At 42.7% G+C, this 27843-nt stretch overlaps 1 protein-coding gene across 1 annotated transcript; it reads right to left on the bottom strand.

Annotated features, from left to right (window-relative positions):
* Positions 1–1733: 1733 nt before the first annotated feature.
* LOC139365170 (metalloproteinase inhibitor 2-like) lies at positions 1734–26438 on the bottom strand. Its single transcript, XM_071102611.1, has 5 exons — positions 26020–26438; positions 5709–5809; positions 5494–5602; positions 4197–4321; positions 1734–4016 (listed from the first exon to the last, which is right to left on the bottom strand). The coding sequence occupies exons 1-5, from the start codon at positions 26147–26149 to the stop codon at positions 3819–3821; spliced, it is 663 nt and encodes a 220-aa protein (XP_070958712.1). The 5' UTR covers positions 26150–26438; the 3' UTR covers positions 1734–3818.
* Between the last annotated feature and the right edge of the window lie 1405 nt (positions 26439–27843).

Raw genomic sequence — 27843 nt, 5'->3', positions numbered from 1 at the left:
ATAAAACAAAAAGTCTATATATAGTGAGTGCAAATGAGGTAAATTAAGGAAATAAATAGGCCATGGTGGCGAAGTAATTACAATATAGCAATTAAACACTGGAATGGTAGATAGGGATTGTATACAGAAGATAGCCATATTTGGTAAGTCTATATTATGGCAAGAACAGCTCAAATTAGCAAAGAGAAACAACAGACATGAAGATCAGTCAATCCGTAAAATTTCAACAACTTGTGCAGTCACAAAAACCTTCAAGCGCTATGATGAAACTGAGGACCGCCACAGGAAAGGAAGACCCAGAGTTACCTCTGCTGCAGAGGATACGTTCTTTAGAGTTACCAGCCTCAGAAATTACAGCCCAAATAAATGCTTCAGAGTTCAAGTAACAGACACATCTCAACGTCAACTGTTCAGAGGAGACTGCGTGAATCAGGCCTTCATGGTCGAATTGCTGCAAAGAAACCACCACTAAAGGACACCAATAATAAGAAGAGACTTAATTGGGCCAAGAAACACAGCAATGGACATTAGACTGGTGGAAATTTGTCCTTTGGTCTGATTTTGAGATTTTTGTTTCCAACCGCTGTGTATTTGTGAGATGCAGCGTAGGTGAAATGATGATCTCCGCATGTGTGGTTCCCACCGTGAAGCATGTAGGAGGAGGTGTGGTGGTGTGGGGGTGCTTTGCTGGTGACACCGTCAGTGATTTATTTAGAATTCACCTCTAACCAGCATGGATACCACAGCATTCTGCAGCGATACGCCATCCCATCTGGTTTGCCCTTAGTGGGACTATCATTTGTTTTTCAACAGAACAATGACCCAACATACCTCCAGGCTGTGTAAGCGCTATTTGACCAAGGAGGGGAGTGATGGAGTGCTTCATCAGATGACCTGGCCTCCACAATCACCTGACTTCAACCCAATTGAGATGGTTTGGGATGAGTTGGACTGCAAAGTGAAGGAAAAGCAGCCAACAAGTGCTCAGAGCCGCCCAAAATCCATCTTGCTCCATCTTGTCCCACTGCCGGCCACTGGGCTTCCTCTCATCATCATATTTGGTGGTGAGTGGAAACGCCAAACGGATGCCTCAGATTCATACATCCGGTGAAACATATGGCTCATTGTTCTATCTGTGGTAACGTGCTGGAAATCCAGAGGATTTCATTGATTGATATAATTGAAAACACAGTGCTTGGCTGTCATGTAACAACATGAATTATGGCATGTTATTATGTATTTCTTGTTTTTAATTTCTCAATAAATGTATCATACCCCACCAATTAAATGTTTTTTATATAAGAATATTAATCACTTATTGTGCACATGCAATCTCAAATAAGAGATGCCCTCAATTAAAAATGTGAACTTTTGTATCTAACATAGCCTTGAACTGTCACATAAACATTAATGGACCTCTACCATTTTCAATGACCCCTACACTAAAGTTTATTCCATCCTGTGATTTTGACCACTTTCTTCATGTGGAATGTAGTAATAATTGTAAATTTCCAGTGTATTCCAGAGGAGGGCACTCTGTAATCAAATACAGTCAACACGAGAAGGCACATAGATCTGTCAGCAGGAGGAGCCATTATACCACCGTAAAAATTCAGCATGACGAACAACTCCAATATGGGCATAATAATAATTATTGATAATAATGCGTGAAATATTGTGTCATATAAATTCTGCTGCACAATTGCCGAACAAGTAAATAAACACATCAGATGTATATCTAAACTTTTATTTGTATCGTCTGTCCAATGTCTGAAGATACCATACAGTCCCAATGACACAAGGAGTCATATGCATGCAAAAACTTCAGTTGCTTCTCCACAGTCTCATGTGGACCTAGCACGAGTCGTCCAATTTCATTCTACTTTTCTGCTAGTATTACATAAAGAGACACTTACTAATACAGAATTGATACCATGTACATTACAGGAGAATTTCATATTTTTTACGTGGATATACAAGTTTGGAGTTATATGATACAGTATCCCTGTCCTGTCGGCAAATGATTGATAAGTTATTATAGCAGTACAACATTGTGTTCAGTTTTTACTGAAGTAATACAACTGTAATTGTAGATGAACCTCTTGTAGAGGACAGGTCATGGTGAAGCAGAGCACCGGTAACCAACAAGCTACTCTGACAGGCTGGGTTCAAACCCAGGTGTCCAATGCACCACAAGACTATGTTAGCCCGCTAAGCTAAAACCTTGGCAATAGCTTGGGGCGCTAATACAAATCTTCAGTGGAGATTATGGCATGCTACAATATGGGTCTGATCTGTTTTGTGAAGTAACTACGTGTACTGTAAAGTGAACAGAAAACTGTGCCAAACATATTCCCTTTACCCCAATCACAATTCGAGAATATTCACACACAAAAAAGTTTGTGTTTTTTTTACAAAGAACACATGTAATTTGCAAAAAGGTATAACGAATCTCCCAATTTCTCTACTGAAATATGTTCTTACACAGAGGCATTACACCAAGAGACAAAACAACCAAAGCAAAATCTTATAATTATACCAGAACAAAACAAATATAAAATACGTACATAACATAAAAATGGAAGATTCAATGACCTTGTTTTCAGACTGTACTGTGTGGCATGTGCAGTGTAGGTATATAAACATAGCAGCCAGGTTTACAGTCTCCGTTGCAGAGAAATCAACAAAGGGTTTTGTCCATAGTAAGACCTTAGATAAGCCAGTTAATATTATAATAGGAATGATGAAGCACTTCTAGTTATACGACACTGCACCTATTTTTTTTTAGACCACTCCTGTCTAGTACATTAAAATGAACAGAATATTTATCCCACCGAAGAATATACACCAAGAATAATATTATCAGACTTATGAAGCAAGGAAGAAAGAATCTGAGCAGCGGAGGCTGGTGGGAGGAGCTATAGGAGGATGGGCTCATTGTAATGGCTGGAATGGAATAAATGGAACGGTATCAAACCAGATGTTTGACTCATTCAATTTATTCCATTTCAGCTATTATAATGAGCCCATCCTCCTATAGCTCCTCCCACTAGCCTCCACTGCATCTGAGTCATGTTTAATTTGGCCAATGACATTACAAAACTGAAGCCCTGGTTTCGACCTAAACTACTTCAGGGCTACGTTCACGAGGCTAGTGTTGAATGTTGTAGGCAAAGGTTGAATGTTGCAGATAGAAATGCCATGAATAGAGCTTACATGATTCCTTCCTTTATGTCAGAGAAACATGTTTGTTCTTCATGTATTTAAACATACGATCTGAACGTTCTACAATATTGTGCCCAGCTGAACATGCCCCAGGCTTTAGGATGGTATTTTTTAGGAATAATGTTCTATTTAGAAACACGACCACATCGGCCAACAACACTTTGATATCACCCTTTTTGGGTTTCAATAACACCTTTGGTTCCAGTTTAAAAACGAGCGACAAATGAACGGCACAAGATCAATTAATACTTGAAGCTCTATATTTGATTTGTAGTTTCTTTTTATTGCACTTGTACAAGAAGTGACCAGTAAGCGCTTTTAGAGAGGTGAGGGGGTCAGAAAGTGCTGTTTTCTCCAGATTGTTGCACTCTTGCATACGGACTATTTCCTGCAACCTGTCACCTGACCTCTCTATGTGACATCACAACTGGACAAGTCAATATGGGTCTTGTAATTCATTGATATTAACTACTTCACTGATTCATTTAATCATAATTATTTGGATTTGTAGCTTTGTGTACTTTAGTTTTTTCCATGTATTAATTGCAGACATCTTTAGTCACTCTGAACAGTAGGTGGATGGCCTGAAGAGTTTAGGGGTCTTCAATATCCAGGAACTCCTTCTTGGGTGGTGCTATCCCCCTGTACCAGGCACAGGACCCATCGCTCCTATTGATACAGGCAAAGTGTTGGGCCTGGGGACCGCTGTGGCTCTTTTCCATCACCCAGTCCGTCCACAGACACTCCTCTGGGGCGCTGATCGTACAGGGGATGGAAGTGCAGCGGATGATCTGTGGATCGGAGCAGAAGGAGAGAAAGACCAAGATCACCGACTGATCATTACCCCAATTCTCTAGCGTTTGCCAATGTGACCAGAGTAATCTTTTTAAGAAAATGTGCTGTGTAAATATTGAACAAAACTGGTGTACTGTAATATTCCTATAATTCCCATCAAACACACCCACACACACCTTGCACTTGCAGCCACTCTCATAGCGTTGAGTCAAACTCTTCTTTTGTGTGGCACTCATGGCCTCCCAAGACTCAATAAAGTCACACAGTGTTACATGCATGGTTCCATCAGTCTCCAGCTTGCCTGCAGACAGAGGAGATAGTGAGTCTATGTCCCATAGAGAAAACATACTGATACAGACAGGAACACTGGAACTCTTCGAGTGGGTAACACTTTATAATAACTTGAATAAGCATTCATAAACTATTTATAACTAGTGTACATAAATACTTCAAATCAATTCATATTTCAATATTTATAAACATTTATAAGAATGATAAAATGGTTCATTCATAAGCATGTATAACATTTGTCATGATTCATTTAGAAATCTGCAGTTCCAACAATAACAAAGCAGACATCCCGCCACGGTTTTGGTAAAAAGCTGAGGAATGGGGCTGAAGAAACGTACCCTCAAATTCATATACAGAGCTATGGATGCAAACACTGACCATGCATGTGATTAAAATGAAAACAAGCTTGTATTTTGGGTTCTGATGGGGTACAACAGTTGAACTAAAGACATTACTAATATACAAGCTATATTCTTCAAGAATCAATGGGTATACATCATTAATTTAAAAACAAACATTTATTTAAAAAAAAGTTATTATAAATGAAAACCTGAAGTTGTACCAAAATGTATTGTTTTAAAGCACTTGTTTTCTCATACAGCATGCAGTCAGTGGGATGGTCAGTAGGATGGTCAGTGGGATGCAGTCAGTGGGATGGTCAGTGGGATGGTCAGTAGGATGGTCAGTAGAATGGTCAGTAGGATGGTCAGTGGGATGCAGTCAGTGGGATGGACAGTGGGATGATCAGTAGGATGGTCAGTAGGATGGTCAGTGGGATGGTCAGTAGGATGGTCAGTAGGATGGTCAGTGGGATGCAGTCAGTGGGATGGTCAGTGGGATGGTCAGTAGGATGGTCAGTGGGATGCAGTCAGTGGGATGGTCAGTGGGATGCAGTCAGTGGGATGCAGTCAGTGGGATGATCAGTAGGATGGTCAGTGGGATGGTCAGTAGGATGGTCAGTAGGATGGTCAGTGGGATGCAGTCAGTGGGATGGTCAGTAGGATGGTCAGTGGGATGCAGTCAGTGGGATGGTCAGTGGGATGATCAGTAGGATGGTCAGTGGGATGGTCAGTAGGATGGTCAGTGGGATGCAGTCAGTAGGATGGTCATAATGCTGTAAGCATTTCTTGGTAGTTGAACCAGTGCTGGCAATAGATCTTGGTAACATAGTGAGAACCGCACCTGTGAAGAGATACTCCTTGTTGCCGTTGGTTTCCAGAGTAACGCCACAAACGGCTGAGGAGGGTGCAGTGAAGATGGCGTCGATATCCCGGTCAGGACCTTTGAACATCTATCCAATCACAAGGAGAGGAAGAGAAGGATCTATCAAACATGTCCATATGCAGGTCTGAACTTCGCTGACTGCAGAAAGCACTTAATAAAAAGTCTGATCATACCTTGATCTGTTTGATGTCGTACTTGATCCTCTTGATGGTGTTGCCATAGACGTCATTACCAGCCTCAACCACTTTCTTTCCAACCACCTTGGCCCTGATCACTAGAAGAGCGGAAGAGAGGGAGACATGTTTTAACTCTACTGAAATAATCTATTTCCGTTTTACTGGTCAGTCAGACACTGATGGTTTAAGGGTGTTATGGGATGGAAGAGAACAACAGTAAAATGCTTTATAGACCCATGTTTTTACCATCCGTTCAGACTGTGCATAAGTTTAGACTGTTTGGGTGTAACATATTGGCTAGGTTTGCTCCAAAACAGATGAAAGTCCGTTTTCCCTCCTGGTCCTAGATTCCTCGCTCTGCTTGTTTGCTTCTCCTTTAATTCAACACACTTGGTTTAACTATGCTGCACTGCCTTTAATTCAACACACCTGGTTTAACTATGCTGCCCTGCCTTTAATTCAACACACCTGGTTTAACTATGCTGCCCTGCCTTTAATTCAACACACCTGGTTTAACTATGTTGCCCTGCCTTTAATTCAACACGCCTGGTTTAACAATGTTGCCCTGACTTTAATTCAACACACCTGGTTTAACTATGCTGCCCTGCCTTTAATTCAACACACCTGGTTTAACTATGTTGCCCTGCCTTTAATTCAACACGCCTGGTTTAACAATGTTGCCCTGACTTTAATTCAACACACCTGGTTTAACTATGCTGCCCTGCCTTTAATTCAACACACCTGGTTTAACTATGCTGCCCTGCCTTTAATTCAACACGCCTGGTTTAACTTTGCTGCCCTGTCTTTAATTCAACACACCTGGTTTAACTATGCTGCCCTGCCTTTAATTCAACACGCCTGGTTTAACTATGTTGCCCTGACTTTAATTCAACACGCCTGGTTTAACTATGCTGCCCTGTCTTTAATTCAACACGCCTGGTTTAACTATGTTGCCCTGACTTTAATTCAACACGCCTGGTTTAACTATGTTGCCCTGCCTTTAATTCAACACGCCTGGTTTAACTATGTTGCACTGCCTTTAATTCAACACGCCTGGTTTAACTATGCTGCCCTGCCTTTAATTCAACACACCTGGTTTAACTATGCTGCCCTGCCTTTAATTCAACACGCCTGGTTTAACTATGTTGCCCTGACTTTAATTCAACACGCCTGGTTTAACTATGCTGCCCTGTCTTTAATTCAACACGCCTGGTTTAACTATGTTGCCCTGCCTTTAATTCAACACGCCTGGTTTAACTATGCTGCCCTGACTTTAATTCAACACGCCTGGTTTAACTTTGCTGCCCTGTCTTTAATTCAACACACCTGGTTTAACTATGCTGCCCTGTCTTTAATTCAACACACCTGGTTTAACTATGCTGCCCTGCCTTTAATTCAACACACCTGGTTTAACTATGTTGCCCTGACTTTAATTCAACACGCCTGGTTTAACTTTGCTGCCCTGTCTTTAATTCAACACACCTGGTTTAACTATGCTGCCCTGCCTTTAATTCAACACGCCTGGTTTAACTATGTTGCCCTGACTTTAATTCAACACGCCTGGTTTAACTTTGCTGCCCTGTCTTTAATTCAACACACCTGGTTTAACTATGCTGCCCTGACTTTAATTCAACACACCTGGTTTAACTATGCTGCCCTGTCTTTAATTCAACACACCTGGTTTAACTATGCTGCCCTGTCTTTAATTCAACACGCCTGGTTTAACTATGCTGCCCTGACTTTAATTCAACACGCCTGGTTTAACTTTGCTGCCCTGTCTTTAATTCAACACACCTGGTTTAACTATGCTGCCCTGTCTTTAATTCAACACGCCTGGTTTAACTATGCTGCCCTGCCTTTAATTCAACACACCTGGTTTAACTATGCTGCCCTGACTTTAATTCAACACACCTGGTTTAACTATGCTGCCCTGCCTTTAATTCAACACGCCTGGTTTAACTATGTTGCCCTGCCTTTAATTCAACACACCTGGTTTAACTATGCTGCCCTGCCTTTAATTCAACACACCTGGTTTAACTATGCTGCACTGCCTTTAATTCAACACGCCTGGTTTAACTATGTTGCCCTGCCTTTAATTCAACACACCTGGTTTAACTATGTTGCACTGCCTTTAATTCAACACACCTGGTTTAACTATGTTGCCCTGCCTTTAATTCAACACACCTGGTTTAACAATGTTGCCCTGTCTGGTCTGCAGATGGTTCAGGTGCCAACCAGGTACTGGTAGGAAGACTGAGGCACATGAGCGTTTCATCAGCTGTAATCTGAGAGAGGAATGTGCCTGGCCTGCTCTGAGGAAGCTAGTCAGCAATCTTTTGGAAAATGTAACCAGAATGCAAGCATGCGCACAGGAAATCAGTCACACACTGGACGTTGTCACACACTGTCGGGCCCAGGCCCCTCTTCCCGAGCCCTCCGCCCATCAGTCTGGGTAGAAGGTGCTGACAGCGACACAAACCAGCCTCTCTTTTCTTCTTTCTCCTCATTTCAGTCTGATTCAGGAGATTTTTACAGGATTTGTTGTTGGACAAGGAAGGAAGAAATAGGCAGAAAGGTTGGAGTGGAAAAACATGGTCCTTGCCAAACAGATGAACTTCCTCTGTAACGATGTTAAGTTCCCTCTATTCCACAACTGTCTGTCATCATTAGGACCAGTACACCACATAGATGTACTTGTTGCTTTATCACTGGAATTACAGTTTGTTTTTGTTTTGCAGACATCCTGATCCAATGAAATTACAGTAGACTGGGTTTTTTCTAATAGCTGTACCAGCTACTTAAAGGGGACACTACACTCCGTTGTCAGAGTTTGCCAGAGGTTTACAGACCTTAAGATGGCTCCACATCCCCTGCAATCGGTTCGGCAGAGTCAACTATGCCTCAACCAAAAAAAAATTGAAAAGATAAGCACCACAAATACGGAAATTATATATTTTCCATTCATTAGGGATTGTGGCATGTAGCTGTATCTACACAATACATAGCCTGGGGTGTGTATTTATGGATCTACACAATACATAGCCTGGGATGTGTATTTATGGATCTACACAATACATAGACTGGGGTGGGTATTTATGGATCTACACATTATATAGCCTGGGAGGTGGACTTTCCTCAACACAATATATAGCCTGGGAGGTGGACTTTCCTCAACACAAGATCCCTTTTGAGATAAAAAATAAATAGATCTGACAAACTTAGACTTTAGAGTGTAATATCCCTTTAATATGAACATCTCTTCTATTGGTTTTTAAAACCACAACTGTACCACTGCCTAGCAACAAACAAAGGGCAGTGTGGAAAACGCTGCTATGAATGAAAGATGAGGTTCACCTCAGTGCAGTCCAGCCCTAGCTGCATTCAGCTGTGAATCAGACTGGAGACTAATGTCAAACAGATGTTTACTTTGAGTTCAGTTGTCCAATTCCCCAAGGTGGCGACCGCAGGTACGGCTAAGAACAGTCTTTTAGGGAATTTATACTTTGTCTAAGAAGTATGAAGCATGTGCCTTAATTGGATTACAATACAGCCTGAGAATAACATTTCCTTTTAAGGTTTTACAGAGTCAAACTGTTGACAGGGAGAACGGAGAGGGAGGGACAAAAGACAACGAGAGAGAGAGAGAGAATACTAGGAGATAGGATGTTGAGAGTGATGGAGGAATGTAGAATATCTCCAGGCAGGGAAACAGAGTTAAGGAGTGGCAGGAATAGCAATCATTCTGCAGTTGTGGATTCATCCTCATCACCATTTAATGTGTTTAGAAAGAGACAGGCCAGCAATACCAATACCATATGCTAGCAGTGACATTCAGAGAGAGAGGAGAGAGACAGGGGGAGAGATAGACAGGGGGAGAGAGAGACATGGGGAGAGAGAGACAGGGGAAGAGAGAGACAGGGGAAGAGAAAGACAGGGAAAGAGAGAGACATGGGGAAGAGAGAGACATGGGGAAGAGAGAGACATGGGGAAGAGAGAGACAGGGGAAGAGAGAGACAGGGGAAGAGAGAGAGAGCGCGCAAGAGAGAAGCCAACAGGATCGACAGAGAGGGAGAAGTCAACTAAGATCAAGTTCATAGTCAGGAAAAAGCACTAAACTCTACCCAGGCTGCATGGTTTGCTGTGTGCATCAGAACAGCTCTGAGAGGGCAGCCCTCGCAGTCATTCAGACTCTAACCACTGGGAACACACTGTTTGAATCAACATGGTTTCCTCGTCCTTTCAATTAAATGACATTGAACCAACTTGGAATAGAGATTGAATTGACGTCTGGGCCCAGTGGGTAAGGTCTACACACAGTCTCGCTATAGTCTACACACAGTCTCACTATAGTCTACACACAGTCTCACTATAGTCTACACACAGTAGTGGAACAAGTACCAAATTGTCATACTTGAGTAAAAGTAAAGATACCTTAAAAGAAAATGACTCAAGTAAAAGTGAAAGTCACCCAGTAAAACACTACTTGAGTAAAAAGTACATTATTTTCTTTAGGAATGTAGTGAAATAAAAGTAAAAGTAGTCAAAAATATAAATAGTAAAGTAAAGTACAGACAACAAAGAAAACTACATAAGTATTACTTTAAAGTATTTTTACTGAAGTACTTTACACAACTGATCTGCACACAGTCTCACTATAGTCTACAAACAGTCTCACAACTGATCTGCACACAGTCTCACTATAGTCTACACACAGTCTCACTATAGTCTACACACAGTCTCACTATAGTCTACAAACAGTCTCACAACTGTCTGCACACAGTCTCACTATAGTCTACAAACAGTCTCACAACTGTCTGCAAACAGTCTCACTATAGTCTACAAACAGTCTCACAACTGTCTGCAAACAGTCTCACTATAGTCTACAAACAGTCTCACTATAGTCTACACACAGTCTCACTATAGTCTACAAACAGTCTCACTATAGTCTACACACAGTCTCACAACTGTCTGCAAACAGTCTCACTATAGTCTACAAACAGTCTCACAACTGTCTGCAAACAGTCTCACTATAGTCTACAAACAGTCTCACAACTGTCTGCACACAGTCTCACTATAGTCTACAAACAGTCTCACTATAGTCTACAAACAGTCTCACTATAGTCTACAAACAGTCTCACTATAGTCTACACACAGTCTCACTATAGTCTACAAACAGTCTCACAACTGTCTGCCCACAGTCTCACTATAGTCTACACACAGTCTCACTATAGTCTACAAACAGTCTCACTATAGTCTACACACAGTCTCACTATAGTCTACACACAGTCTCACTATAGTCTACACACAGTCTCACTATAGTCTACACACAGTCTCACTATAGTCTACAAACAGTCTCACTATAGTCTACACACAGTCTCACTATAGTCTACAAACAGTCTCACTATAGTCTACACACAGTCTCACTATAGTCTACACACAGTCTCACTATAGTCTACAAACAGTCTCACTATAGTCTACACACAGTCTCACTATAGTCTACAAACAGTCTCACTATAGTCTACACACAGTCTCACTATAGTCTACAAACAGTCTCACTATAGTCTACAAACAGTCTCACTATAGTCTACAAACAGTCTCACTATAGTCTACAAACAGTCTCACTATAGTCTACAAACAGTCTCACTATAGTCTACACACAGTCTCACTATAGTCTACAAACAGTCTCACTATAGTCTACAAACAGTCTCACTATAGTCTACAAACAGTCTCACTATAGTCTACACACAGTCTCACTATAGTCTACAAACAGTCTCACAACTGTCTGCCCACAGTCTCACTATAGTCTACACACAGTCTCACTATAGTCTACAAACAGTCTCACTATAGTCTACACACAGTCTCACTATAGTCTACACACAGTCTCACTATAGTCTACACACAGTCTCACTATAGTCTACACACAGTCTCACTATAGTCTACAAACAGTCTCACTATAGTCTACACACAGTCTCACTATAGTCTACAAACAGTCTCACTATAGTCTACACACAGTCTCACTATAGTCTACACACAGTCTCACTATAGTCTACAAACAGTCTCACTATAGTCTACAAACAGTCTCACTATAGTCTACAAACAGTCTCACTATAGTCTACACACAGTCTCACTATAATCTACAAACAGTCTCACTATAGTCTACAAACAGTCTCACTATAGTCTACAAACAGTCTCACTATAGTCTACACACAGTCTCACTATAGTCTACAAACAGTCTCACAACTGTCTGCCCACAGTCTCACTATAGTCTACACACAGTCTCACTATAGTCTACACACAGTCTCACTATAGTCTACACACAGTCTCACTATAGTCTACACACAGTCTCACTATAGTCTACAAACAGTCTCACTATAGTCTACACACAGTCTCACTATAGTCTACACACAGTCTCACTATAGTCTACACACAGTCTCACTATAGTCTACACACAGTCTCACTATAGTCTACAAACAGTCTCACTATAGTCTACACACAGTCTCACTATAGTCTACAAACAGTCTCACTATAGTCTGCACACAGTCTCACTATAGTCTACAAACAGTCTCACTATAGTCTACAAACAGTCTCACTATAGTCTGCACACAGTCTCACTATAGTCTACAAACAGTCTCACTATAGTCTACACACAGTCTCACTATAGTCTACACACAGTCTCACTATAGTCTACAAACAGTCTCACTATAGTCTACAAACAGTCTCACTATAGTCTACAAACAGTCTCACTATAGTCTACAAACAGTCTCACTATAGTCTACACACAGTCTCACTATAGTCTACAAACAGTCTCAGACGGAAGCACAGAGCACCTTTTCTCTGAGGCCACACACACACACACACACACACACACACACACACACACACACACACACACACACACACACACACACACACACACACACACACACACACACACACACACACACACACACACACACACACACACACACACACACACAACACCAAACATGCCCAGGGGACCCCACAGTACTGCACTGGGTGATCCTTGCAGAATGATCGACTCACGCACACACACTCCCTCTTTCCCTCTGTGTTCCACACTCTGCCATTCTGAAACACACAGCTGCTAGTGTTACAGCCCCATGGACAACCAGTGTAGGGAAACCCTCCTGCTCCTCCAGGGGGATTGGTGGTCATCCCCTTGACCGGAGTGTGCAGAAACAATCCTCACTGGCTGAGCAGGAATCCGACACCGGACACTTCTGCTTCCCTCCGATGGTAAAGTAAGTCAGGTGGAATGTTCCAAAGGCACCAAGCAAGGATATATCGACTGACTGGACTGTGGAGTGACACAGTTGTGCTGCGTCACTTGGATTGGTGGACAATGCTGTCGGTCTGAAATGTACTGTGAAACTAGTCTGCTCTTGGAAATGAGAGTTGGGTTCTGTGTACATGGCTAATACAGTACTCTCCTCATGTAATATCATTTTGTCATTTTGTCAATTTGGTATTTCCTTTTGAAAATACACTAACATGATTGGATCGTGACGTGTAATGTCCCTCTCCATTGATCCTGCGCAGATCATGAGTCCTACCATTTACACATTTCAACTCCTAACACCATCCGATTTTCCAATCACCAAACCTATGAAGAATTGACTGAGAAAGTCCAGAAACAAACTAATACATGTAATCTTCCTCAGGTTTAAATCCAAATGGTTTAACCTCTAGCTGCCACATGTATGTCTAATAGTGGGGATAAAAACACACGTCCTGTCTGAATGACCGGATGGTTACCAGCAGCCATCCATCAGATTCATTACACTATAGAGCTGCTGGAACAGTGGGGCTGCTATTGGACGTCTCACAGTGGTTGTATGTGTCCCTTGGGGCCATTTGAGGCTGTGTTTGGTTGACACACTACATCAGTGTAATTGGATGGGAGATGTGATGCATGTTACAGTCTGCTCTCATTGGCCCTGTGCCTTAACAACAGTGTACACTGTGTAGTCAACAAACACCACGCTCTGCCTGGCCCCCAAGGAGAGCCGAAATGAGGTACCACCATGCTGGAAGGGGGGGGGGGGGGGTACAGGCAGCACAGTATGGATGGACACTGAAAAGGGCACTCAAAAAATAGGACTTAAACAAGGCCTTGATAAAGCCTGTTGACAGATGTTCAAGGAGGGTAGATTTACCAGGAAGTGGCTCATCATAAACCAACTCCTTGTTCACTCTGACTGTCCCCCCTAAACTGAGTTAAAGGGTAACACTTTACAATACTGTTACGGGTTTATAAAGGATCATAATAATAATAATATTAATTGTTGACAGTCAATTAAACATTTTACAAGTCATTAAAAAGTTAGAACTCATTGATTAAAATTGTGAGACATTCATTCAAAAAAAGGAACACAAAGGGAGCACTCAATTATGGCTCTGGAAAAATCTGACATTTGTTTTAAGATTCCAGTTACCCATTCAGTGTTACATTGTAAAACAGCATTTCCAAAACTCTTTCCATTTCAAGTTCATTTGTAATCTATGGGAAGGCTAAACTACTCATCCTAGTAACTTTCCCAGACTACTATGCAACTCCACCGTGCAGAGGTGCAACCTGGGAGAGTCCACTGAATGATGATTATGACTAACATGGAGTGTGTGGTGTGTGTTCATTTCTAACCAGAGTTGCACACCAGTTGATTTGCGCTCGGTCTCAAGATAAAATCATTGTAGGAAATGACAATGTTGCCTGAAAACAGTTGACCACAGATAAAATCATTATAGGAAATGCCAATGTTACCTGAAAACAGTTAACCATAGATAAAATCATTATAGGAAATGCCAATGTTTACTAGAAACAGGATAACCAAAGGCTGTGAAAAGACAAGAATAATTATCTGGCAGGCTGCAACAAGATCAGGAGTGGTTGTGGAACAGAGTGTACTTTCTTTCACAAGCAACAAACAGACTAGTTGGGATACTTGCTTGGTCATCAGCAAACATTTTAGAACAATATGCAGATGGTAAAATGTCCATGCTTGTCATTTAATTGTAGAGGAAGAGAAGGGTTCTGGTTCAGCCAGCGGCCGACAACTCCTGCTCTCTATTCCTGCCCTCTATTCCTGCTCTCTATTCCTGCCCTCTATTCCTGCTCTCTATTCCTGCTCTCTATTCCTGCTCTCTATTCCTGCTCTCTATTCCTGCCCTCTATTCCTGCTCTCTATTCCTGCTCTCTATTCCTGCTCTCTATTCCTGCTCTCTATTCCTGCCCTCTATTCCTGCTCTCTATTCCTGCTCTCTATTCCTGCTCTATATTCCTGCCCTCTATTCCATTCCTGCCCTCTATTCCTGCTCTCTATTCCTGCTCTCTATTCCTGCTCTCTATTCCTGCCCTCTATTCCTGCCCTCTATTCCTGCTCTCTATTCCTGCTCTCTATTCCTGCCCTCTAAAGACTAACAAGACAGGCACTTCAGTGGGATCCACAGGGTTGGACATCGAGGAAGACATTGAGAAGAACCAACGAAGAAGGGATGAAGAGGGTAGGAACTAGGATTCACCTGGAATGAAGTTAAGGAAACTGATCTGAACTGGGTTTGCTGGAGATACACTGTTGAGGCTCTTTGCTCCACTAGGAGCTAAAATGATTAGGTCAAATCAAAAGAAAGACAGTAAATTACCATTTAGCAGATGCTAAATCCTCATTCCATATACAGTATACCATTTAGCAGACTCTTTTATCCAATCGAATCCTCATTCCATATACAGTATACCATTTAGCAGACACTTTTATCCAATCTAATCCTCATTCCATATACAATTTACCATTTAGCAGACACTTTTATCCAATCTAATCCTTATTCCATATGCAGTATACCATTTAGCAGATGCTTTTATCCAAAGCGACTCAGTCATGTACCCATACATGTATTACGTATGGGTTGATCTGATAATCAAACCCACTATCCTGATGTTGCAATCGCCATGCTTTACCAACTGAGCTTGCTCCCTCCGCAGCAATGCCAAATTCATCAATCCACTCAAACCAAACAATTAGCTCTCACGTCAAGTGTTCCCCATTGTGTCCCTCAATCATTTTGGAGAATCTACTAGGAATGAAATCTAATGGTTGTCCATAAACTCATAAGGAACTGTCCTCAGGGAATTGTGTGTTGCATGTCATCACACCTCTTCACTAACTGAAATATAAACCCATAAATCTGGTTAATGGTACATTTCTCTGAAACGTCACGTATAGCTGCTCATGTTGTAGTGCTGCCAAAGACCCTCAACCGTCCTGCCTTATCATACTGCACAGGACAGACTGCGTCAGACCTCAACCGTCCTGTCTTACCATATTGCACAGGACAGACTGTATCAGTCCTCATCCATCCTGTCTTACCATACTGCACAGGACAGACTGTATCAGTCCTCATCCGTCCTGTCTTACCATACTGCACAGGACAGACTGTGTCAGTCCTCATCCGTCCTGTCTTACCATACTACACAGGACAGACTGTATCAGTTCTCATCCATCCTGTCTTAACATACTACACAGGACAGACTGCATCAGTCCTCATCCGTCCTGTCTTACCATACTACACAGGACAGACTGCATCAGTCCTCATCCGTCCTGTCTTACCATACTACACAGGGCAGACTGTATCAGTCCTAAACCGTCCTGTCTTACCATACTACACAGGACAGACTGTATCAGTCCTCATCCGTCCTGTCTTACCATACTACACAGGACAGACTGCATCAGACCTCAACAGTCCTGTCTTACCATGCTGCACAGGACAGACTGCATCAGTTCTCATCCGTCCTGTCTTACCATACTACACAGGACAGACTGCATCAGTCCTCTTCCGTTCTGTCTTACCATACTACACAGGACAGACCGCATCAGTCCTCAACCGTCCTGTCTTACCATACTACACAGGACAGACTGTATCAGTCCTAAACCGTCCTGTCTTACCATACTACACAGGACAGACTGTATCAGTCCTCATCCGTCCTGTCTTACCATACTACACAGGACAGACAGGACAGTTGAGGACTGATACAGTCTTACCATACTGCACAGGACAGACTGCATCAGTCCTCATCCGTCCTGTCTTACCATACTACACAGGACAGACTGCATCAGTCCTCATCTGTCCTGTCTTACCATACTACACAGGACAGACTGTATCAGTCCTCATCCGTCCTGTCTTACCATACTACACAGGACAGACTGTATCAGTCCTCATCTGTCCTGTCTTACCATACTACACAGGACAGACTGTATCAGTCCTCATCCGTCCTGTCTTACCATACTACACAGGACAGACCGCATCAGTCCTCAACCGTCCTGTCTTACCATACTACACAGGACAGACTGTATCAGTCCTCATCCGTCCTGTCTTACCATACTACACAGGACAGACTGTATCAGTCCTAAACCGTCCTGTCTTACCATACTACACAGGACAGACTGTATCAGTCCTCATCCGTCCTGTCTTACCATACTACACAGGACAGACAGGACAGTTGAGGACTGATACAGTCTTACCATACTGCACAGGACAGACTGCATCAGTCCTCATCCGTCCTGTCTTACCATACTACACAGGACAGACTGCATCAGTCCTCATCTGTCCTGTCTTACCATACTACACAGGACAGACTGTATCAGTCCTCATCCGTCCTGTCTTACCATACTACACAGGACAGACTGTATCAGTCCTCATCTGTCCTGTCTTACCATACTACACAGGACAGACTGTATCAGTCCTCATCCGTCCTGTCTTACCATACTACACAGGACAGACTGTATCAGTGCTTGAAGTAGAATGAAAAGGTGCCGGTCCGCTTTAATTTCACAATGCCGGTATTCATGTTTTACAGCGACTAACCTAGAGGTGTCGATACTCAGGCAGTTCAATTCTGGTAAAGTGCTGGTAAGCCTGATGAACACTGGCCCAATTCAAGCACTCGTCTGCATTAGCTATCCGCTCAAGACTTCAAAAGCATGGAAATATCATCTCACTTAGTAGAATGAACAACCGTTAGCCAACCTATCCACGTGATAAACAAACAATCCAGCCAAACCCTGAGTACATAAGGAGCTGTTGTGATGTCAAAGCTGGCGCAGATTTTTGCTTTGGACAGAAAAGGATGTGGTTTTAATGGTATCGTCTGTTGACACAGCTTGCAGCAGGGCCTGTCTTCAGAGCAGAAACCAGGCAGCCTACTTTTTTCAGATCCCAAAAGGTTTGCATTCCTTTTCCCAAAATGTCTCCATAGGTACACACCCCTCCAACTAGAAGCAATACGAGGCAGTGGACTGCTTGGTCAAATGCATGACTGACATAACATCTGATCGTCGAGCGGCATCGAAGGGCTCCGTAACCAGTCAGTCCCGACGGGAGGATTTCAATTAATGTGGATGGAAATGGATTTGTTTCTGCTCAATCCCTTCTCATGATTGAATAAACTGTCTGGAGATGCCAATTAGAAGAAGACTTCCAGTATATTCAGTACATGGTGTTGTTATCGCAGTAGTCCACAAGGAGTGAACAGGATATCAAGGTCATACGCTTCAGTACATGGTGTTGTTATCGCAGTTGTCCACAAGGAGCGAACAGGATATCAAGGTCATACGCTTCAGTACATGGTGTTGTTATCGCAGTTGTCCACAAGGAGCGAACAGGATATCAAGGTCATACGCTTCAGTACATGGTGTTGTTATCGCAGTTGTCCACAAGGAGCGAACAGGATATCAAGGTCATACGCTTCAGTACATGGTGTTGTTATCGCAGTAGTCCACAAGGAGCGAACAGGATATCAAGGTCATACGCTTCAGTACATGGTGTTGTTATCGCAGTTGTCCACAAGGAGCGAACAGGATATCAAGGTCATACGCTTCAGTACATGGTGTTGTTATCGCAGTAGTCCACAAGGAGCGAACAGGATATCAAGGTCATACGCTTCAGTACATGTCAGACAGACAATGAAATACCCCTGGAATTGACTGTCCACCTCTGCCTAAAGACAACAAAAGGTACTAAGTGGCCTTGGTGGTCTAGCTACAGAACATACACCTACCAGTGTCAGCATGGGTTCTAATGTCACCTGCTGCCTGTGACATTAGTGATGGGCCGGGTCGATACAGTTACATACCGGGATACTATTTTTTTATGATATATCGTATCGTTTTGACTATATCGCAATATTATTTTTGCGCTAGTTGGCTGTACTTGCACCAAAACACCAGTGTTTTCAGCACTTTTATTTCCATGACTGATCAAACCTCGTTTTCTCACAATATTCTTTGTAATTTTCCCGATGCCATTAGCGGGCTAAGCTATGTTGAAGGGGTATTTTTGTCCCTCTGCAGAGGACAAATGGTGAGCAATATTTTTGGAGCATCAAAACACAATAAAATCACAGTATCGAATTGCAATACATACAGAATTGTGAAAATCGCAAAACATATGGTATCGGCACCTAAGTATGGTGATAATATTGTATCACGACGTCCCTGGCAATTGCCAGCCCTGTGCGACACACTCGCTTCCCATCTTTCCTACTCCCCCTACTGTCCTCTCTCCAGTAGAAGACAAATACTGAAGCTCCTTTAAAGAAAGTGACCGAAGGCGCCGTCCACCCCACCACACCAACCTACAATGGACCACATGGAAACTAGGTTGACAGAGTGTCATTCATGCCAGTCACCTCTACTGAGAGGGCAGGAGGTCCCAAATTGAACCTCTTGCGTTAAAAAATGCGATGTATCCTGAAGACAGGGACCAGCACCAAACTAGTACACCAGGCCAAATGAGGTCAACTCTGAAGCAGGCCAAGGATTTACTTCATCAGAATGGTTTGTGTAAAAAAATACCCCTTCATCATAGCTTAGCCCGTTAATGGCATCTTACATCTTAAATTACAAAGAATATTGTCTGGTTTTCACTGGTGAACATCGACCAAGGAATTTCCAGAGATTAAAAGTCCTTCCAGAGGTTATGGGTTTACACAGCTGGATTTTAAAAGGCAGTGTGTGCCAGAGACTTTCTCAACAGGTTCAGATGCTTGGTCGTGCTCTTCATTGGCCCTCGATTTCCTCATTTCCATCAGACGGGATGACAAGGCCATTGCAATGTCACCACGTTGCCAACTTCAAGGCATCGTTGTGCAATAGCAAAGCAAACAGTGTCCAGTGTTCACATACTAGAAACCGTTGACAGTAAAATAACCCATTCTGACCATGGTTTGTGCATTTCACAGCATAGTTGGGGTCAATTCATTTTCAATCCAGTCAATTCAGAAAGTAAACTAAAAGCACTAATCCTCCTCAAATTGGAATTTCAGTTTACTTTCTGATTTGACTGAATGGAAATAGGATTGACTCCAACCGTGAATCACAGCCTTTTAGAGTCAATGAAATGAAAGTGCAATGAAAAGACCATTGTACTTTTGACCTTAAACCTAAACCTTATTCTGCTGCACTAATCTCATAAACAGGATTGTGTTTCTACATCAAACGAGCAAAAGGACAACATAGGAATAAAGTGGAATCATATTACACAGGTTCTACGCCCCTCGCATGTTTTTAAATGTTTTTTATTTAACCTTCATTTAACTAGGCAAGTCATTTAAGAACCAATTCTTATTTACAACGACGGCCTACCCTGGCTAAACCCAGACAACGCTGGGCCAAATGTCCCAATCACGACTGGATGTGATACAGCCTGGATTTGAACCAGAGACTGTAATGATGCCTCTTGCACTGAGATGCAGTGCCTTAGACCGCTAGACTCGGGAGCCCAGGGGCTACAGTCCATTACAGATTACAAAGGAAGATCCAGGAGTGATCTGCCCAACTATGCCTCTCTACCAGACTAACTCAACGCATTTAACACACGCTTCGACAATAACCACACCATGCGTGAGGCCCCAGAGGACTGGGGGATCTCGCTCTCCGAGGTCGAGATGACAGCTTTGCACACTCTTGACATAATAATAGAAAATAGTACAAACAAAGAAAAAGCCTTGAATGAGTAGATGTGTCCAAACTTTTTGATTGGTACTGTATGTGAGAATGCTGTTCATTGACTACCACCATTCCCGTCACCAAGCTTAGGACCCTGGGACTGAACACCTCCCTCTGCAACTGGATCCTGGACTTCCTGATGGTTCGAACCCAGGTAATGAGGGTAGGCAACATTACCTCCGTTACCCTGACCCTCAACACAGGGACCCCACAGGGGTGTGTGCTTAGTCCTCTCTTGTACTCTCTGTTCACCCACGACTGCGTGGCCGTGCCCGACTCCAACACCATCATCAAGTTTGATGACAAGCCGACAGTGGTAGGCCTGACCACCAGCGACGATGAGACAGCCTACAAGGAGAAGGTTAGTGACCTTGGCGGTGTGGTGCCAGGACAACAGCCTTTTCCTCAATGTCGGTAAGACCAAGGAGCTGATTGTGGACTACTGGAAACAGGGGGCCGAGCACGCCCCCATCCACATCAACAGGGCTGCAGTGGAGCGGGTCAAGAACTTCAAGTTCCTCGATGTCCAAATCACTAAGAACTTAAAATGGTCCACACACGCGCACAGTCATGAAGAAGGAGTGACAGGGCCTCTTCCCCCTCAGGAGGTTGAAAAAGTTTGGTATGGGCCCTCAAATCCTCCAAAAAGTATCCAGCGGCACCAGCGAGAGCATCTTGACTGGCTGCATCACTGCTTGGTATGGCACTCTACAAACTCACTCACACCGACACTCCAACACACACATATATATTCATACTGACCACTACGCCTTCTGTCTCTCTCTCTCTCTCTCTCTCTCTCTCTCTCTCTCTCTCTCTCTCTCTCTCTCTCTCTCTCTCTCTCTCTCTCTCTCTCTCTCTCTCTCTCTCTCTCTCTCTCTCTCTCTCTCTCTCTCTCTCTCTCTCTCTCTCTCTCTCTCTCTCTCTCTCTCTCTCTCTCTCTCTCTCTCTCTCTCTCTCTCTCTCTCTCTCTCTCTTTATGCTGCTACTACTCTGTTTATCATACATCCTGATGCCTAGTCACCTGACCCCTATACATATCTACCTCTATCCCTCCAGTATCCCTGCACTTTCTCATGTTCATCTTATTTCAGTGTGTTTCTGTTCTACCCTGTTATTTTTAGTACTACCTTGATACTGAATACTGCATTGTTGGGTTTAGAGCTCGCAAGAAAGGCATTTCACTGTCCTTGTGCACATGCTATTAAAACGTGAAACTCTACGAGCTCTGGTGCCATTGCAACCTATAGCAGAGAAACGGTGGAATAAGTAGAATAAGTAAACTGCTGTATATATACACCACAGGCTGAGCCAGCTCACAACCATGAAGAAAGTCCCTAAAAAAACAGTATATAAACATCAAGACAAGCCGGTCACTGTTTAGAGATTCTCGTTAGCATAAGTTAGTTATGTAAAGACAAGTAACCCAAACAAGCAGTGGTCTGTACCTGATCAAATCAGAAGAGAAAGAGGCCCAGAAACAGATCCTCGTCAGGGGAAACCAAAGGTTTGGCCTAATATGACTAAATCAAATACAATTTGATCAAATACTATTTTATTGGTCACAGACACATGTTTAGCAGATGTTATTGCGGGTGTACTGAAATGCTTGTGTTCCCAGCTCCAACAGTATAGTAGTAACTAACAATTCACAACAATATACACATATCTAAAGGTAAAAGGAATATTAGGATGAGCAATGTGTGAGTGGAATTGATTAAAATACAGTAGAAGTAGTGGGATTCCCTGGTTCTTTAAAGAACATATACAGTCATTAGCCTTCAGGCCGGACGTGGTGCTGTAGTACATTCTTAGAAAAAGAAAAGTGCTATCTAGAACCTAAAAGGGTTCTTCGGCTGTCCCCATAGGAGAACCCTTTGAAGAACCCCTTTTGGTTCCAGGTAGAACCTTTTTGGGTTCCAAATAGAACCCTTCCCACAGAGAGTTTTACATGGAACCCAAAAGGGTTCAACCTGGAACCAAAAAGAGTTCCCCTATGTGGACAACCGAAGAAACCTTTTGGAATCCTTTTCTCATGAACGTGAGCGACCCTGCCTGGACCTCACACCAAAGCCCATGTTTCCCAGATTCCATTTGCCACACAGGCTAGCAGTAGTAACTATACAGTAGTAATAGTGGCTGCAGTGGAAGGCATCTATCATCTGTAGTTGTTGTTCTGGTGGTTTAGGCTGGACCAGGGTAGAACCCGTCCAGGGTTCTAGAGTTCTTAATTCCACTCTTTTACCTTTAGATATGTGTGTATTGTTGTGAATTGTTAGATATTACTGCACGGTTGGAGCTGGAAACACAAGCATTTCGCTACACCCGCAATAACATCTGCAAAACATGTGTATGCTACCAATAAAAGGTGATTTGATTTGATAGAGTAGAAGGTCCCAGAATAACAGTTCTCAGTCACAACACAGTGGATTGTGCTACTCGACTCCTAACATCTTGCCTGTTCATGGTACACTTTGATGACCAATGCAAGGATCTGGCCAGAGAACCATCCATAGTAGAGCTCACAACAAACAGTATTTACCCACAATGCAGTACACAAGCTTTGTTTATTCGTATCTGCCTGTATGGATGTTAACATCACAACAGCAATGACAGCTCCTTTGAAAGAACAGATGACTTTAAATGGATACATTTCAATCATATTTTGACCTTGTTAAATCCACTATGAGCCAGGCATAGGTCAGTCACATTCCACAGAATTAACAACTATCCTGTGTTTATTTCACAAGGACAGACGCTGGAATATTCTTAGCTGGTTGTGTTTGAGAATATCTCCCTTCATGTGACCCCAAGGTGATTTAAATGATCTGGAGAAGAACATGGGTCTGAGTGTCTGGTACAGTAGCTGTTACTATAAGACTACTCTATAGAGGGCACAGTGTCTGGTACAGTAGCTGCTGCTATAAGACTACTCTATAGAGGGCACAGTGTCTGGTACAGTAGCTGCTGATATAAGACTACTCTATAGAGGGCACAGTGTCTGGTACAGTAGCTGCTGCTATAAGACTACTCTATAGAGGGCACAGTGTCTGGTACAGTAGCTGCTGATATAAGACTACTCTATAGAGGGCACAGTGTCTGGTACAGTAGCTGCTGATATAAGACTACTCTATAGAGGGCACAGTGTCTGGTACAGTAGCTGCTGCTATAAGACTACTCTATAGAGGACACAGTGTCTGGTACAGTAGCTGCTGATATAAGACTACTCTGTAGAGGGCACAGTGTCTGGTATAGTAGCTGCTGCTATAAGACTACTCTATAGAGGGCACAGTGTCTGGTACAGTAGCTGCTGCTATAAGACTACTCTGTAGAGGGCACAGTGTCTGGTACAGTAGCTGCTGCTATAAGACTACTCTATAGAGGGTACAGTAGCTGCTGCTATAAGACTACTCTATAGAGGGTACAGTAGCTGCTGATATAAGACTACTCTATAGAGGGTACAGTAGCTGCTGATATAAGACTACTCTATAGAGGGCACAGTGTCTGGTACAGTAGCTGCTGCTATAAGACTACTCTGTAGAGGGCACAGTGTCTGGTACAGTAGCTGCTGCTATAAGACTACTCTATAGAGGGTACAGTAGCTGCTGATATAAGACTACTCTATAGAGGGTACAGTAGCTGCTGATATAAGACTACTCTATAGAGGGCACAGTGTCTGGTACAGTAGCTGCTGATATAAGACTACTCTATAGAGGGCACAGTGTCTGGTACAGTAGCTGCTGCTATAAGACTACTCTATAGAGGACACAGTGTCTGGTACAGTAGCTGCTGATATAAGACTACTCTGTAGAGGGCACAGTGTCTGGTATAGTAGCTGCTGCTATAAGACTACTCTATAGAGGGCACAGTGTCTGGTACAGTAGCTGCTGCTATAAGACTACTCTGTAGAGGGCCCAGTGTCTGGTACAGTAGCTGCTGCTATAAGACTACTCTATAGAGGGTACAGTAGCTGCTGCTATAAGACTACTCTATAGAGGGTACAGTAGCTGCTGATATAAGACTACTCTATAGAGGGTACAGTAGCTGCTGATATAAGACTACTCTATAGAGGGCACAGTGTCTGGTACAGTAGCTGCTGCTATAAGACTACTCTGTAGAGGGCACAGTGTCTGGTACAGTAGCTGCTGCTATAAGACTACTCTATAGAGGGTACAGTAGCTGCTGATATAAGACTACTCTATAGAGGGTACAGTAGCTGCTGATATAAGACTCCTCTATAGAGGGTACAGTAGCTGCTGATATAAGACTACTCTATAGAGGGCACAGTGTCTGGTACAGTAGCTGCTGATATAAGACTACTCTATAGAGGGTACAGTAGCTGCTGATATAAGACTACTCTATAGAGGGTACAGTAGCTGCTGATATAAGACTCCTCTATAGAGGGTACAGTAGCTGCTGATATAAGACTACTCTATAGAAGGCACAGTGTCTGGTACAGTAGCTGCTGATATAAGACTACTCTATAGAGGGTACAGTAGCTGCTGATATAAGACTACTCTATAGAGGGTACAGTAGCTGCTGATATAAGACTACTCTAGAGCATCAGTGGGACAGGAAGAAGAAAAAGGAGAGAGAGGGGGGGGGGGTTGATGGGTTCTCTCTGTAAAATGTAAAGTATGTGAAGTATTGGATAATTTCATGTTGATTTGAACATTTGTTTTGAAGCAACGTGCTGTGTGTGTACGTGTGTGTGGTGTGAGAGAGAGGTCCACCCATCACCAGTCCCTCTTGTATTCTCAGTATGTTGCAAATAAAGCAGGCCATCCATCTTAAATAGTGAAACAAATGAACTGTCAAAGATAATTGATATAACCTACCACTATTATTTGATTTTCATAATAGTCTACACCAAGAAGTCTACACTACAACTGAGTGCCTTGGGCTCAATGTAGGAAAATGTGAATTTTACATTTTTGGTGTATATCATTTAGCTTTTGGACAAATAACAATGAATCTGAAGGCATACTGTAGGCCTATAGCAACATAGAACACTTGGTGTAGAAAACCTACAGGAGGGCAGCTATCCAGGAACAGGGTTTGAGAACCCTGGCTGTAGCCCGTTTTACTGTTGCCTACTTAATTATGCAAATAATTGTGTGAGAATACGTAAATATAGGCCTAATGATCATGGCATGAAAATTATACAAAGTTACAGCGACCACAGACAATTCTGTATGATGCGCAAAAATGTGTAGTAGCCTATCTTGATACAGTGTAGTAGCATATCTATCAACATGTGAAGAGAAACAAATGTTGCCAAAATTGCTTACCGACGTCTGCATTGCAAAAAGCCTGTTGAGGATGCGCAGGGGAGCAACTGCAAGCTTCTGCGATGTCTTCCACCCGCCAGAGGAACAGAACGACCAGAGTAATGAAACAACTGCTTATGGACCAAGTCATTTTGGAAACGAATTATTCTACTGTCGACTGTATGGAAAAATATATCAATCTATCGCGTGGAGGGAAAATGTTTACCCCACGACAGCTAAAGAACAGAAACACAAATATATATTCAGTCCCAAGCTTTTCAGCTCGTGAAGTCGATTGTTTCGCCAAATATCACAAAAGGATCGCACTAATGAAAGTGTGACATGTAAACTACACTAGAACATTGCCCTTTCCCTTCTAGACTGTTCCAGACTGACAGACACCTAGAGATCTGTTTTCCTTGCCTTTTATGGTGGGCTGTGAGCTCCTCCCCCAGTCAGGACCAAACCAGTGGCAGGCAGGCTGAGCATTCTATAAAACAGCAGATTAATGTTGAATGAGCTCTAGTAACAATGAGGTTGCTTTTCATCAACAGGCTAGGCTTACATAATGTGTCTAAGAGTCTAGCCGACATTATGTATATCTTTATATGTAGGCTATGAAGTCTCAGTTTCCATACCTTATGTATCCTCATGGCATTATCTAAATATGTGACTTTAGTAAAGGTTGGATTTAGGCCTAGGCTACTCCTAAATAACAAGTCACTAATTCCAAATATGTACTATCTGATGTCTACAACCTTTTAAAATAGCGCCTGCTCTTGTCATGTGATTTTCTATAAGCATTTATCCACAACCGATGGCCAACTTTGCTGTACTTTTTCCCAAGTTCAAATATCTCTCAGTGTGCTTCCACAGCCCTGTGTTGTTACTGCATAGTGAGTAACAACTCAGCCCTGTATAGTGAGTGTAATGTGGACATTGTGTGTCTGGGAGCAATTTCAGTAGCTAATAGGAAACCCAAGACATCACAGCACACAAGGAAATACCAGTAAACAGAGAGAAAGAGAGAGATAGAGAGATATTTATCTTGATTTATTTTCCCTTTTGTACTATTTGTACTATTTGCAGATCATTATAAAACTGTACATAGCCATAATATGACATTTGAAATGTGTCTATTCCTTTGAAACTTGTGAGTGTCATGTTTACTGTTAATGTTTGATTGATTATTTCACATTTGTTTATTATCTATGGCACTTGCTTTGACAATGTAAACATATGTTTCCCATGCCCATAAAGCCCTTTGAATTTAATTTAATTAAGAAATAAAGATAGAGAGAGAGAGAGAGAGAGACAGAGAGAGAGAGAGAGAGACAGAGAGAGAGAGAGAGAGACAGAGAGAGAGAGAGAGAGAGAGAGACAGAGAGAGACAGAGAGAGAGAGAGAGAGACAGAGAGAGAGAGAGAGAGACAGAGAGAGAGAGAGAGAGAGAGAGAGAGAATAGAGGCGTAGGGGGAGGAGGGATGACATCATCCCATTAAACGTAATAGATTCAATCTGGTGGCAATTCCCCTAACGTAAGCTACCCAAACCCCTGCTTCTTTCCCTGCTCCCTGGCTTCCTGCTGAATGAAACATAATGCTATAGTCAGATATATTCAGGCATTTAGCATCCCCCTACTCCCATGCACAACAATGGAAAAACTTATTCACCACTGGCTGCTTGTAACACCAGCTCAGGAAGTTGAGGGGACTTGGAGAATTGGGGTTTGTGGCCTCCAGACCCTGTTTTGTGCTGTTTCTGGCCTGGGAGTGGTGTGTGTGTGTGTGTGTGTGTGTGTGTGTGTGTGTGTGTGTGTGTGTGTGGATAACATGGAGATAATGG

The sequence above is a fragment of the Oncorhynchus clarkii genome, chromosome 13 (assembly GCF_045791955.1).
Source record: "Oncorhynchus clarkii lewisi isolate Uvic-CL-2024 chromosome 13, UVic_Ocla_1.0, whole genome shotgun sequence".
Lineage (NCBI taxonomy): Eukaryota > Metazoa > Chordata > Actinopteri > Salmoniformes > Salmonidae > Oncorhynchus > Oncorhynchus clarkii.
The sequence above is the reverse complement of the archived record's forward strand: the minus strand, read 5'-3'. Positions and strand labels throughout refer to the sequence as shown.

Coding starts and splice junctions, on each gene's coding strand:
- LOC139365170 (XM_071102611.1), bottom strand. CDS start 26,149: ATGACTTGGTCCATAAGCAGTTGTTTCATTACTCTGGTCGTTCTGTTC. Junction 5,603..5,708: donor ACGACATCAAACAGATCAAG/GTATGATCAGAC, acceptor GTGATTGGATAG/ATGTTCAAAGGTCCTGACCG. Junction 4,322..5,493: donor CAAGGAGTATCTCTTCACAG/GTGCGGTTCTCA, acceptor CTCTGTCTGCAG/GCAAGCTGGAGACTGATGGA.